The sequence below is a fragment of the Cryptomeria japonica genome, chromosome 5, assembly GCF_030272615.1.
Source record: "Cryptomeria japonica chromosome 5, Sugi_1.0, whole genome shotgun sequence".
NCBI lineage: Eukaryota > Viridiplantae > Streptophyta > Pinopsida > Cupressales > Cupressaceae > Cryptomeria > Cryptomeria japonica.
In genome coordinates, this window is record NC_081409.1 from 686,560,252 (window position 1) to 686,575,053 (window position 14,802).

The 14,802-nt window shown below is 34.1% G+C and overlaps 1 protein-coding gene across 1 annotated transcript in view; it reads left to right on the forward strand.

The window, feature by feature from the left end:
* Nucleotides 1–4,172, forward strand: part of LOC131040742 (uncharacterized) — a 70,778-nt gene extending 66,606 nt beyond the window's left edge. The window contains exons 7-10 of the mRNA XM_059221622.1: nt 3,337–3,451; nt 3,592–3,725; nt 3,827–3,875; nt 3,971–4,172. Coding sequence (XP_059077605.1) covers nt 3,337–3,451; nt 3,592–3,725; nt 3,827–3,875; nt 3,971–4,048 — 376 coding nt within the window. The 3' untranslated portion in view covers nt 4,049–4,172. The remainder of the gene's footprint in view (nt 1–3,336; nt 3,452–3,591; nt 3,726–3,826; nt 3,876–3,970) is intronic.
* The last annotated feature ends 10,630 nt before the right edge of the window (nt 4,173–14,802 follow it).

Genomic DNA, 14,802 nt, shown 5'->3' on the forward strand with positions numbered 1-14,802 from the left:
GCTCAAGATCCATGAATATGAAGAAAAGCATAAAGCACCTGAGAGAAACAATGGGCAAAACCTCTCAAGTGATAAACCGCCAAGTAGACCAAGAGTGGGGAATGAGAATGCTCTTCCAAGATATCCAAGTCATCATGACTCATCCAAGAGCAATCTCCTCATAGGTCTCTATTGAACTCAAGTCCAATCAAGGTGTAGGCTTCTTGGACTTTCAACTGAAATCTCATCAAGAGTAACCATCTCAGCACATGTCTCTCATCTCAAGAGAACTACAACCTCACTAAGTCTTCATGTATCCATGAGTACCAGCAAATGATCAATCCATGTCAAACTCCAAATACATCTCTACACTCCCATGAAGTTCTTAGGCATATGACCAATGCACCCAATACAAAGAGAACCACCCAAACCACTATCAAATCTCCAATCAGCTGAATCAGAAACCCGTCATGACATCATGATCTAACCATCCTCTCCTAAGAGATCACATGCTCCAAGTGAACATTCCATGGTCTCAAGAGCAATGTATCATGTCAAACTCTAATGCACAATCAAGAGTGTACCATGACATAACACCAACATACTCTAAACCAAAATCACCTGTCAAGCACCACCAACACCTCACACCAAAGACTGTAAGAGCCCTCCATGGCCGCAAGATGTTACACATCCTCAAATAGTGTACATGCAAAAGATGAAAGAACCCTTCTGCAGCAACGGGATCTAAGAGTCCCTCCAAACCATCTGCATCACTAAAGAAGATCATCCATCACCAACTGATGAATACACAATCACTACTATAGCTCCCACTGAACTGTGATACCGACCTCTCCAAGCACATGACACAAAATCTCCCAAATCTAAAAAAATCCAGGTCCACACACATACAAGTGTACTACTAATCACTCCAAGTGAAACCAAGATTTCCAAACCAAGGAAATACACCATGCTACAAGACCCCATAACCGACTATCCAAGTATTTACTTATCATTCATCCTTTCGTCTCAAAGCAACCACACCAATGCACAAGTGACCACAAACAAGGTCAACTAACAAGTCTGCATTAACACTGAATCAAACCTCATGGATATAGACAGTCTGCATCTGAGTTCTCCCATTGCAAACATGTAGGTAAAGACAGTCCACAATATTACACAACTCATAGATCAAATCACTGAAACATTCAAACTTGCTATCACATTAATGACATGCAAAATGAGATCTCAAAGAGAATAATCATGTCGACAACATGGCTCAAGCACCAAATCAAGCATAGATCCAATTTGCCAATCATGTTCGCACCGAGCACCATAGTCTAGGAATCCATCAAGCATCATCATAGATTTTGAGCATAAAATCTATAAAACCTTCAAATCCAAGGAACATGAATCTAAGCCATGCAAGTACAACCATCCATAAGGAAAAAATAGTTTAGGAACTCCAGGCCCATTTGTAGGCCAACTCCACAACCATCACTAGTACATGCATTCGAGAGAGAGACAGACTATTTTAGAAGCTTCCAGATCATCAAACGATCAACTCCATAGCATTCATGCATTCGGGGATAATGAAACAATGCCTTCCAATATCAGGAACTAAAACAAGTACCCAATATAAGCACATTCACACCATAGTTTAGACAACCCAAGTTTCTCCATATTGCCAGGGAGCCAAAAACAAACACCCAACATGAAAACTCTACTGCCCACAACCATGAAATGAAACATCAACACCATGCATTAGGGTTATAACACTATCAAATAGGAGCTCTAGATCAATATCATATTAAATGAAAGCACATGATCAAATCCACAAAACTCCATCTTCACCATCCTTCAAAATGTCTGCTATTGCCTGAAAAACTAGATCAACTGCAAGACTTCCACTCATCAAAGGATTAATCATCAGTCAATTCCTTCAAAACAAATTTCCTCAAGCATTCCAAGCTAAGAAATATGCACAGAAGAAATACCCAGAACCAGAAATACCATGAATTTTCACATGCAAGAACCATGCAAATCATGGAACAAAGATCTGATACCAATTGAAGGGAAATGGGGCATCCCAGAAAGCCATCTGAGATCAGTATGCACTTCTAGTATCCTGTATCTTCTTCAATACAAATTACAACATGTTGATACAAGCACATGCTACTATGCCATAAAAGCGGAAACAGACGTAGTTGATTTCTCGCGATTAAAACCTTAGAGGAAAGTGATTGCAATTTACAGATCTAAGAAAATTTCAGCAGCATTACGACATGCAGATTTAATACTTTAGAATCATGAAACAAGAAGAATGGGACAGAAGAGAGAACACAAATATATGTGTAGAAAACCCTTTCAGATAAAAAACCCCACTCTCCAAAACATCGAGCCAATGTATTATTCAGCAACAAGTTACAATACATTTACTGGCGCTAAGCCTTTACATGGAGATTTTCATCTTGTTCCATCTTGGAGAAAATCTAACAACATAACCCTGTAATAATGAACTCCTCTCCTCTCCTCTTAAATCAGCTAAGGCATCAACATATAAATAGAGCTCAACAAAAAGAGGAAGGCTTACATGGTTTCCAAAACCAACTTCAAAGCCTAAGAGGTAAGTTGTGTCATAAACAATATCTTGCTAATCCCATGACACGTTGCTCATAGCAACTTCCAAGGCAACAACACCTATCTCATCCATAACGGTCATCTTGCCAAATACAATGTAAAGACAACATAGAATTTACTATGACCAAGAATAGACACCTTCCTTACCTCACACCACTTGTACAAGTGAACTCCACCATAAATGCCAAAAGCCAAAATACAACTCCAATACATAATAGAAGCCGGAAACCAAGACTCTTTAGTCAACATAGGAAAATACCAAATCAATTTCCACTCCAACATAGCATCTTCCAAGTGGGTACCAACTTCCTAGAAAATAAGGAATATGCCATTTCATCACCTGCCATGTAGGATGCCACCTCACCAAGAGTTCCCACAAAGTGAATGCCAACTTAGGAAATTTATATCTTAGAATAAATCAATTAGGCAACAATTAATTAATTTGGCATGTTAGGACTCTAAGGTTGAGACACCTTAATCCCAACATTTATTTGCAAGCGGTGTAGTTATTTTGGGCCAATTACTCTATCATCTGACATGCTGAATTTGTGCTGTAATCATGTTTGATATGGTTAATATGGCTTCTTGCTTTAATGCACTGAACTCTATGTAATTTTCCTTTAGCTGCTACCACCAATTTCATGCTTGCAATGAGCCTTCAGCTGGTTAATTTTGTACTAAATTTGGCCTTAGACTGAGAATGGTAAACATCATATGCAGGCGCATAGTCATTGGATGGCATCCTTTGAATAAGTGTCAAGTTGAAAGATTTGTGAGAGATCCTAAGCAACAGCTTCATAACATGCTCTTACCCATGTTTATGAAATATGGAGTGGTAAACTCTTTCTTTGCTCTCTTTTGTGGATACAATTTTTTTTACTCAAATTAAATAGCAAGATTTCTTTTTTACTATAAAAATATTCTTATATAAGAGAAAGATCTTTAAGCTAGGGCCTGTTTCTGCATATCTTTCAGCATGTTTATTTGCACGGTCAAGAACAATTCAGTCTACATATGAAAGACAAAGGTATTGCTTGCATTGGAAATCCAATTCATAATCTTGTGAATGACAACCATGTTCTTCAAAATGGAACATATTCCTGGGCCAAGTAAGTTATTTTCAAAGTTCCTTAATCACTTCCAGATTAATGATACATATTTTCAAAGATTTTGGCAACACACTGCAGCTATTAATGACCTCTCTTGACAGGAATGCACCTAGTGGATTCATTCTTTACCGAGTATGCGCACTGGAAATGGTACAATCGAGAAATCTAGCTCTGTTTGTTTTGTCATTTTCTTAGTTTTTGAGTCAACACTTAGTATTCAAAACACATGTTTTTTTGGATTGCAGGAAATGTATTTCATAGATTGGAAGGGGACTATATTACATAGAGCAACAGTGCACCAGAATGGAAGAGCAGTCTTGTAGGATTCCAGAAAACATTTCATGTACAAATTCAGCCATGTATTTACTGGTTGCAACCCGATTGCTATAGTGATGAGGTTGTAATTTTACCAAATGCTAACTATTTAATTATTAATATTTTTCTGCCTATTTATTGTTTTTGGGTTCTTTGCATGGGTTCTAAAATCGTGCAAATATCATGATCATATGGAATCAATCCTCTGGAAGTGTTCAAGTACTTATCTTTTTTTTGCAGTGTAAGCTATGAGTTCAAGTTTGTGTTCGGCAACAATAAATGAAGTTGGACAATGGAAAAAAATTGAAAATAAATTCACCATTAAAAGGAGATTCATCTATTTCCGGAATCTGACTAGAATGAACCCATTGATGCACTGAATGTATGCATTCTAAGATTGTTCGAGGATGGATAGACAAAGGGGAGACGGCCGTGACATTTTGGCGGGGGTGGCCCCCCTAATGTCTTCTATAAATTTGATTTTTGTATAAATGTAATATATCCACAATATAATCAAAATAGTTTAACATTGCTAAATAATTAAGTTTTATGTATGACAGTTTTTTTGTTTAGGTATGTGAGTTTGTGAGTGTGTATAAAGACCTTCTCCTCAATCAACATATTAGACTAAGAAGCCACTTATTCAACTTAGAATCCACTTAATCAACTCATATTGACTTAGAAGCCACAATGGAACTAGATGTTACTTTGGAGATTCAAACATGGATCTTTATCTTGAGAACCTTATGTCCTTGACATATATATATATAATTTTTTTTTAAATATAAGTAATATATCCACAATATTATCAAAATAGTTTAACATTGCTGAATAAATAAGTTTCAACTAAGACAATTTTTTGTTTAACCATATGTGTTTGTGTGTGTGACATAACCTTGTTAAGAGCCATATTTTTTGTTCATTTGCCTCATGAGGCTTAACTAATTACATCAACATGTCAAGGTGGTTAGGACATTTGTTTTCTATCCCAAGTATCCCAATCATTGCACTCTATGAGCTCTAGATAAAGTCTCTTAAGAAACCTAGAGCAAATAAAGTGCCAAACTTTGACAAAGCAATGCTTGGAGTTTGTGGCATCTAAAAATGTTGAGTTTGGACTTAAAATAGAGTATAGGGTCCCTCCACAATAACATTTCTTAATTTTTGTCACTCGAAAATTATTATTTATTTTATTGAATATAAATATAGTTTTATAATATTATATTTATATTTATTATTTTTAATTTGATTCATAATTTTTTATTAATAAAATAAAAAACATTCATAGAAATAAATATAGCATATTATATATAAAAACATAATAAAATAAATGATACTAAGAACATATTAAAAATAATAAATCATAGGTCCCAAGGGTTATCGAGGGTAAGGAAGTTGTCGATGTCAAAGCAAAAGAGGAAGTGAGAGATTTGGACCATGCCGTACAAACTGAAACTCATGAATACTTCATGTAATTCCAAACTCATGTAAGCTAAACATGTGATGCTATATAAATTCAAAATAAACCCAAGAAAACATATTTTATTTAATATAATTTAATAAAAACATAGTGTACTTCATCCATATAAGCATTTGACAAATTTTAATGAATTTTGATATTGTTTTGAGGTCCATCAAATTTTGAACTTCATGGCCAAAATTTGACAAACCTTGTGACTTAAGTGTTAAGTATAAAGCTTAATTTTAGTTAAAGAAAGAAGGTATCTTCTTAATAAATATATGTTGTTCTTGATACATTTACATAGAATAATAATATGGATCTCTTATATATCCTACATCTCACTTTTTCTTTGAGATATTTTAAGCAAACATCATTGTTAATTTATTGGATGGAATTTTAAGCAAACATCTAATACAACTATAGTACCTTTGGAGAATATGTGAAATCACCCATCTTACAACTTTTGTCTATTTGTATGTTTGCAAATGGAATGTTGTGACTTTCTTAGTTTTGCATCCATTAAGGACCATAGTGTAGAACAAAAATTGTTTGGGAATATTTTGTCCCTATTTGTCACATCAAAATTGATCCACACATTTGTGAGTAAATTGGTAATGTGTTCCTCAGAGAGCCTTTCTTATGGGACATAAAACTTTCATTTTCTAAAACTTGCCCACCACAACATATACGCAATAAATATCATGGTCATCAAGAGACCTAAATAAATTCAATGAGAAAAAACTTCTCAAATTTTTTTAGGTATTGATAGAGATGTATAAGTGATATGCTTTCAATTAGCTAGCTTGGCAATTATGTAAGTTTTGCAATGCTAACATATCCTTCAAAACCATGATGTAGTTTTGGCTAGTAGAATTACCGTAGCCTTTTTGGCCCAAAGTAACCTACCACCCAATTGTAATGAGATTCTCATATCATCTTGTGTTGCATGTTAGTGGGAAAATAGATATGCATTCCCTAATTGGTGATCAAAAATTTATCATCAAACTACTAATCTCTTGTACTTGTCAATGTTTTAAGATCTTTAATTTATAGTTGAAGCTATTTTCATGTCTCGTGCCTACTACTATCAAGTAGTGTTTTTGGGGCTACAATTGGAGGTTGACTTACTTCTAGTACTTTCTCTCTTTTGTTGATTGTAGAGGTATAAATATTGTAGGTATGGGGACCACCTTTGGTGCTCGTCCTTATCAAACATTTCTTCATTTTACATGAATTATAGAGGCATGTGATCCACATGGATAATTGTCTCCTTGCCCAAAATGTAATGCTTTCATGACATGTAGGATTAACAATATTATAGATCTTTGTCATCTTGGATACCTATGCACTTTGTCAAAGAAGATCTCACTATGCAAGCAAGTATAAGGGTTTGGTGAGGAGCACACTGAGAATGTCCTTCAAGGCATCCTCTTCCTCTCCATTTCAAATGACTATCCAATAAGTCTAGAAAAATTAAGGATTGGTGCCAAATACAGCTTATGTTTTAGTTGGGTGAATGCCCATTGTTGGTCCTCTATTGTATAAACTTTAACTTGGCTCTCTTTACGACTTGGCTTAGAGGCCATGCAATGTGAGAGAATCCATGTACAAAACATTTGTAGTATTTTATTTTAGAACCAATAAATTCTTAAGATGTGAGTTTATAGAATTGTTAAGTGTCTAATGGCTTGTATCTTCTCAAGGTCAAAATCTACACCATCTTTACCAATATTGTATCCAAGGCACTAGATCCTATTCATTCTAAAAGATAACTAATCTATATTGGTATAGAGCTTACACTAGCATGGAATGGGATGAATATATTGAACATACATTCTAAGTACTCTTTCTATGTCTTACTAAAGATAAGAATTCTATCGAAGTAAAAAATTAAAAAAACTATTAAGGCCCTAACTGAATTCATCATTCATGAGAATATGATTGGTGTGGTCAAACCAACTTGGGAACAAACAATCATTTTATATCATAAAAGATCATCAATCTAATGGATTCAATGCCTATTTTTATAATGATGTTACTCATACTTGAAATTCAATAAAAATTCCATGTTCCATCTTTAATTGGGTTGAGTACAATAAGAATTTTAAAACAGTGAGGCACTTGACCAATTAATTTACCTTTCTAGATTAACTCTTTAATTTTATGCTTGATATTATATCTCCAAAAGTAATCTTCTATATAATGGTTCATTTGTCAATGAGGTACTAGGGATGAGATTTATCAAAATCTTGGCCTAAAAATGTAAGAGGTGCACTTGTCAATGAAGTGAACATAATATTGCATCTTGACATATGGGGATTCATCTCCTTTTGGTGTATAGTTAGAATGGGTCTTGTTGCATATGTAGTTTTTATGAGCTTCCATTTCTAAGAGTCGATCATGAGTGGGATGAAAGTTTGATCAAATTATGTTTGGACATTGTTTCATGTTGATCAAATACAATAGCTTAATGGTTGTCACTTCTAGTATCTTGTATTTTCTATTGCATAATTGGATGATGATTCTATAAGGTCGAACATCATATACATTGATGGGTCACAAATTGTTTCTCACACTCCTAAAGGAATCAATACACTTTAAGGCCTGATAAAAGTCATTTTGAAGAGGGAATGATCAACTTATCAATGTAATGCAAGTGATTTAAGTCCAATTGTTGAGAGTGAACATTCGCTCCACTTTGAGTTCAACTAGACTCAAGAGGGTGTTTTTAGGGATATCATTAACATGATTAATCGCAACCAAAGATAAGAAAACTAAGAGTGTTGTGATACTATTTAACATATGCTTGTCCTCAAGGGCTGTCACTAGACCAAAGACTAACCTACTATACATAAATCTCTTAAGTTGATAAAGACATCATTGCACAAGTGCAAGATGAAGGCATGAAAAATATGATTCTTTAGGATAAAAACTTGTGTGGCTCTCTATGGATACTTTTCTAGATGAATCATTGAATCATAAGGTACATACAAACTACTAAATTACTAGTAAAGATGATTTTCATTGAATTTCTTGTTGACCGTAAACTTTCAAGACTGATGCCTAATCCACAAGGTTATAGTCATGCTTTTTAAATAGAAACAAGACATTGAAATCACAATTAAATATAAGCTATGCATACACATACACCAAAGATATGATATCAAGAAATTGAACTACTTAATTATCTCTCTCCAAACTCCAAAAATCCATTTTAAATAAAGAAGAGACCATCACAGAGACTTATAATGTGATATTTATTAAATTTATTACAACCAACAAATGTGGAAAAAGGAAACTATATGTTAGAATGCCTATCACAATTCATCACATAGAAGATCTCCTAAAGATCTAAAAATGGTCAAGGAGACATTTATAAATTTATGATCTCATTGTGATTTACAAAACACGTTGCTCTAAAAGTGACTAGACTTGTAGGAATTGAAACCCTAGACAATCCTTTACACATGTAGTCATGTGGAAATGCATAAATGACAGTCCCTTTAGATAAAAAGGGAGTAGTATTTATATCTGTTTACTTATTTCTCAACTGCTTGTGAGAATTCAACTAAGAATAATAAGTCACTAAATGAGGCATGTGAGAATGGTGAAATTCCACAAAATACATGAGATGGAAGATTTGGAACATACATGAAGATCATCAACAATTGGAACTCAACCATCACATTCAAGGAGAAATGGAATTATTTCATAATCCATCGTAGAAATTCTATGTGTATTTGCATCCCTAAGATGAAGAAAGGTTTTTAGTTAGGAAAGTCATTGGAATAGTTGTAAAAAACAAATCTAGTCATTAATGGTATCCTAGGAAGATCTAGCAAGTGATAGAAGCAATGTGAGAATATAATGTAGGATGAGAGGTTAGCATGGGAGATTTAGGATTTTGTTGCAAGTTTTGAGATCATGATTGGATATCTAAATTGAAGAATGGAATTTTGGAAGTCAACTAGAACTTTGCATAGGAAAAAATTGGCAAAGGCATTGGAACACTTTATGGAAATTCAATGCAAAACTGGGGATTGAAAGTGGAAGTTAAATGAGACTTTGGAATAGAAGTCGAAAACTCCATTGAAATTTATTTAAAAGGGATTAGAGGGAATGTAGTAAAATATGGAAGGAAAAGAGGTTTAGAGATTGGAGGCAAATAGAAAATGAAAGAAGTGGGTTGAAAGTCTAGACAAGGGATTAGAAAGGATGTTAGAAAAACATGCATAACTAATGAAGGCAAATGGAGGTAGAACTAGAGAAATTTCAAAGGACTGGAAGTGCAACAATTCTACAAAAAGTGGAACTAGAAATAACATACAAAATGATCAGGGAACCAAAGTTTGAGAGGTCTAGAGGTGGATGTGAAATGAAAGAAGTTTGTTAGAAATTGACAGGTCCAAAAAATATTGAAATGAAAAAAGTAAAAAATGCTAGAAGTTGGGATGCTTAGATGCAAAAATGGATGAAGGAATATGTTAGTCATAACTCCATGAGCTTGAAAAGGAAACAAAGCACAAGGATGAAAAGTGACACTTGTTAGGAGCTCAACAAATTTAGAAATAGAAAAGGATTAGAAGAATTCCAAATGACATATGCAAGTATATTGGAGGGAAGGAAGGGTTGCAATAATCAAGAGTGGAGAAGGACTAAATATCAAAGGAAAGGAATGGGAAGTAGTTTGCATGAACCTACAAGTATACGAAGCACATGAGACTTGATTGAGATTTGGAAATATGATAATGTAAAGGAGGATGAGAGTTTCAGACATGAAAAGTAAATATAAGTTTGAATATCCATAAAAAACCATAAACTAATGGAATGAAGGAAACAAAGAGAAGGCACTTGGTATATTATGCAAAAACTTAATTCAATATTGACAGTAAAAAACAAGTTGTCTTCTTGCAACTATAGATTACAAAAAAACTACTAAATCAAATGTGAACTTGCATTTTTGTCATATATATAGCACTTCCCACTATAGCCAACATTAAATGCCCTTATTATATTTTGTTAATATGGTTGTATCTAAAATGGCAAAATAAAGTTAGAAGTTGAGCTACTTGAAATTGATGAAGTTGATATTGTGAAAGAAGACGAGAATCCCCAAGCCTTGCAAGTTGAAGGCTACTCATTGTAATCATTAAATACCTAAAATGGCAAAAGAAAATCAGAAGTTGAGCTACCTAAAATTTATTAAATGCTTTTGATTTCTCTCTCAAAAATGTCACCCATGTCATTTTAGAATAGTCATCAGTGAAGATCATGAAATATTGTTGGCATTTGCATGAAGATTGCATTAATGATTTGTTATGTTGTCATTGATGTCAATTAACCAGTAATGATATTGTTATAATGTTGTTTTGTAACTAGTAGGAAGAGATAGTGAAGGGAACTGTAACCGGTAGGTAATTTTGTGGAGTGAACCGGTATTGCTAAGTATTGGAGAGTTGAACTAGTAAACCCTACCTATTGATTTGATAAACCCTAACCAATTAAGTTTCATGAATTGATTATATTGGTTTATGATCTAATAATGAGCGGTAATGATTATGACACGTATGCATATTGTATGAGGAGAGTTTCAAAGTGTTTTTTGGTGCATTGAGATAATGATTTTTATCTTGGGAATGAGCAAGTATATTGCATGTAATGCAAAGCATGTAATGAGTTATTGAGTATGTTGCATCTTATATGAATTGTACCCAGGCTATATGGATGAGGCACATTTTGGAAGGTTTCAAGATGAAGTTTACAGAACCTGTAAAGATCTTAAGTGACAATACTAGTGCCATAAATATTTCCAAGAACCCTGTTTTGCACGCAAGAACCAAGCATATTGAATTGAAGTATCATTTCTTGAGGGAAAAAGTGCAGAGTAAAGATGTGATCTTGGAGCATGTTTCTACCAAGGAGAATCTTGCAGATATCTTTACTAAACCTTTGCCTAAGACTACTTTTGAGTATCTTAGAAGTCGGCTAGGGGTTGTACCCCTTCATGAGGTCAATTGAGCATGATGTAGATTACATCAGTCCCGAAGCTACTTGCAAAATTTTACAGTAGGATTGGTGTAGAAGTGGAGTTATTCCATAGGGGGAGCATCAAGTTGTAGGCTATTGATGCTGAACAGTGAGTTTGACATTGCATGTTTTACTTTTGATTTGGCATTGTTGTCAAAGGGGGAGAAGAACTATGTGATTTTTGAGGTCAAGAATTGTATGATTGTTCTATTGCCAGCTACCAGCTGAAGACAAGGAGAGTACATGGTAAAATGTAAACCAAGATTCCTATTCACAATCATAGCAGTCAATGGTATTGATATTTCTATTGTCATCAATGCCAAAGGGGGCGATTGTTGGCATTTGCATGAAGATTGCATTAATGATTTGTTATGTTGTCATTGATGTCAATTAACCGGTAATGATATTGTTATAATATTATTTTATAACCGGTAGGAAGAGCTAGTGAAGGGAACTGTAACCGGTAGGTAAGTTTGTGGAGTGAACTGGTATTGCTAAGTATTGGAGAGTTGAATCGGTAAACCCTACCTGTTGACTTGATAAACCCTAACCGATTAAGTTTGGTGAATTGGTTATATTGGTTTATGATATGATGATGAGCATTAATGATTATGACATGTATGCATATAGTATGAGGAGAGTTTCAAAGTGTTTTTTGGTGCATTGAGATAATGGTTTTAATCTTGTGAATGAGCAAGTATATTACATGTAATACAAAGCGCGTGATGAGTTACTGAGTTCGATGAAGTGGTGATCAAGGAGCGGTCAAGGCTTTCTTGAATGATGTGCATAGATTGTTATGTAATCCAACGGTCATACCTGAACCGACTTGTTTGTAATCTCTATGAGAGAGAATTAGGTTTTTGTTGTGTTACCGACCTAATTGATTTGTTTATAAGGTCGATGAGTTGTTTTGTTTTGAGTGTTGGCAAAGTTGTAATTGAGTGTGTGGTTGTTGAACCAGATGATGTATCTGCAGTTTGTGTAAAAGAAGAGAAGAGCATGAAAAGGATCTGAACAAGCAAGTGTAGTGCTATTCTAACAGATCAAGAAACTACTGTTGTTTTCTAACAATTACAGTAGTAGAATCCCCTAACCGGGTAAGCTCTAACAAGCTTAGTGTTATTCAAATCCTATAACCAGGTGGTCCATTAGTTTGGATTTCAAATCCTCTGCTGAGGTTACTCCTCATAGGGTATTGCTTCTAAAAAAGCATTATAGTCAATCCCTTAACCGAGTGGTCCCTAACAGGATCTATTCTTAACAGGACTTTTTGTAAAAGCTTTAAAAGGCTTGGCTCCTAACAAGGCAAACTTCAGAAGAGTTCAGAAAGTTATCTTGTGAGTCTCATCTCACCGTGGTTTTTCCCATTTGGGTTTCCACGTCAAAAATATTGTGTCAAGTGGTGAATGTTTTTGTGGTTGTGTTTTCTATGGTTGAATTGCTTAACTACTTAATCCACTTTGATAAGTTATGTTAATAGGCAGAAATTAGAAATAAGGTTTTACGTATGTCAAGTAAAAGTATTTGGATGTTTGTGAGTTTCAAGTTGTTTACTAGTTATCTGTTGTAACAGTCAACCAGTTTAACTTGACAGTTTATTCTAACAGTGATATTGCATTTATAGTTTAGTGGTTTAACTTGTCAGTTTAAAGTTTACTTTGAGAGGTTGTTTCTGAGTTAGGTGAAAGTTTGTATCAGTTTTTCTATCTACTGATTCACCCCCCCCCCCTCTCAATAGTTGACAGGATCCTTATTCTTTCATCATACCATCAAATACCTATCACCGTAATAACTATTTGTTCTTATAGGGCCACAGAGATCAGTATGTACCAAATCCAAAACATTCTCAGAAATACAATTCTTTCTCTTAAAAGAAATAGAGCTCATCTTACCGATTTGACAATCTTTGCATATCACACTATCTGATTTGACAACTTGGGATAATCCTCTTACAACACTTGACTTGATTATCTTAACCAAGTTTGTCCTATAAATTGAGCTACCCATTGTAATCATCTTTCTGATAATTTCATGCTACTCGGTGTAATCATCCATATGATATTTTCAATATAAAAGAAATCTCCAATTTGAGAATTTCATTTGTCAAATTTTATATAGTATTCAAACTTATATTTACTTTTCATGCCTGAACCTCTCATCCTCCTCTACATTATCATATCCTCTTTTGCAAGTTTGTCCTTAAATTCAGAAAAGTGATCTTTCACTATGTAAGTTTCATACTCAATGAAAAGATCGTGCAATATTAACAATTGACTATGGTTGCATCTAAAATGGCAAAAGAAAATTAGAGGTTGAGCTACTTGAAATTTATTAAATGCTTCTGATTTCTCTCTAAAAAATGTCACCCACATCATTTTAGAATAGTCATCAGTAAGATGACCTCTATTTCTTTCAAGAGCAAGAATTGTATTTCAGAGAATGTTTTAGATTTGGTACATATTGATCTCTGTGGCCCTATGAGAACAAAGAGTCATTACGGTGATAGGTACTCATATTTGTGGCCCTATGAGAACAAAGAGTTATTACGGTGATAGGTATTTCATGATCTTCACCGATGACTATTCTAAAATGATGTGGGTGACATTTTTGAGAGAGAAATCAGAAGCATTTTATAAATTTCAGGCAGCTCAACTTCTGATTTTCTTTTGCCATTTTAGATACAACCATAGTCAATTGTTAATATTGCATGGTCTTTTCGTTGAGTATAAAAGTTACATAGTGAAAGATCACTTTTTTGAATTTAAGGACAAACTTTCAAAAGAGGATATGATAATGTAGAGGAGGATGAAAGGTTCGGACATGAAAAGTAAATATAAGTTTGAACATCCATTAAAAACCACAAACTAATGGATTGAACCTAGACATAATGCTATGCAAAGATTCATTCAAAGGAGTAAATTCTTTTTCTATTTTAAAGTATTTAGACAAAGAAGGCACACCTATATTTCTTTCAAGAGAAAGAATGAAAAGAGGATGTGATAATGTAGAGGAGGATGAAAGGTTTAGACATGAAAAGTAAATATAAGTTTGAACACCCATAAAAAACCACAAACTAATGGAATGAACCTAGACATAATGCTATGCAAATATTCATTCAAAGGAGTAGATTATTTTTCTCTTTTAAAGTATTTAGACAAAGGAGGCACACCTATGAATGTCATGTGATTGAAAATAAACCAACATTTCCCTTTTATTTTGCAAAACCCTAATTTCCTATTGACATTAATGCATGTCGACATATGATACCGA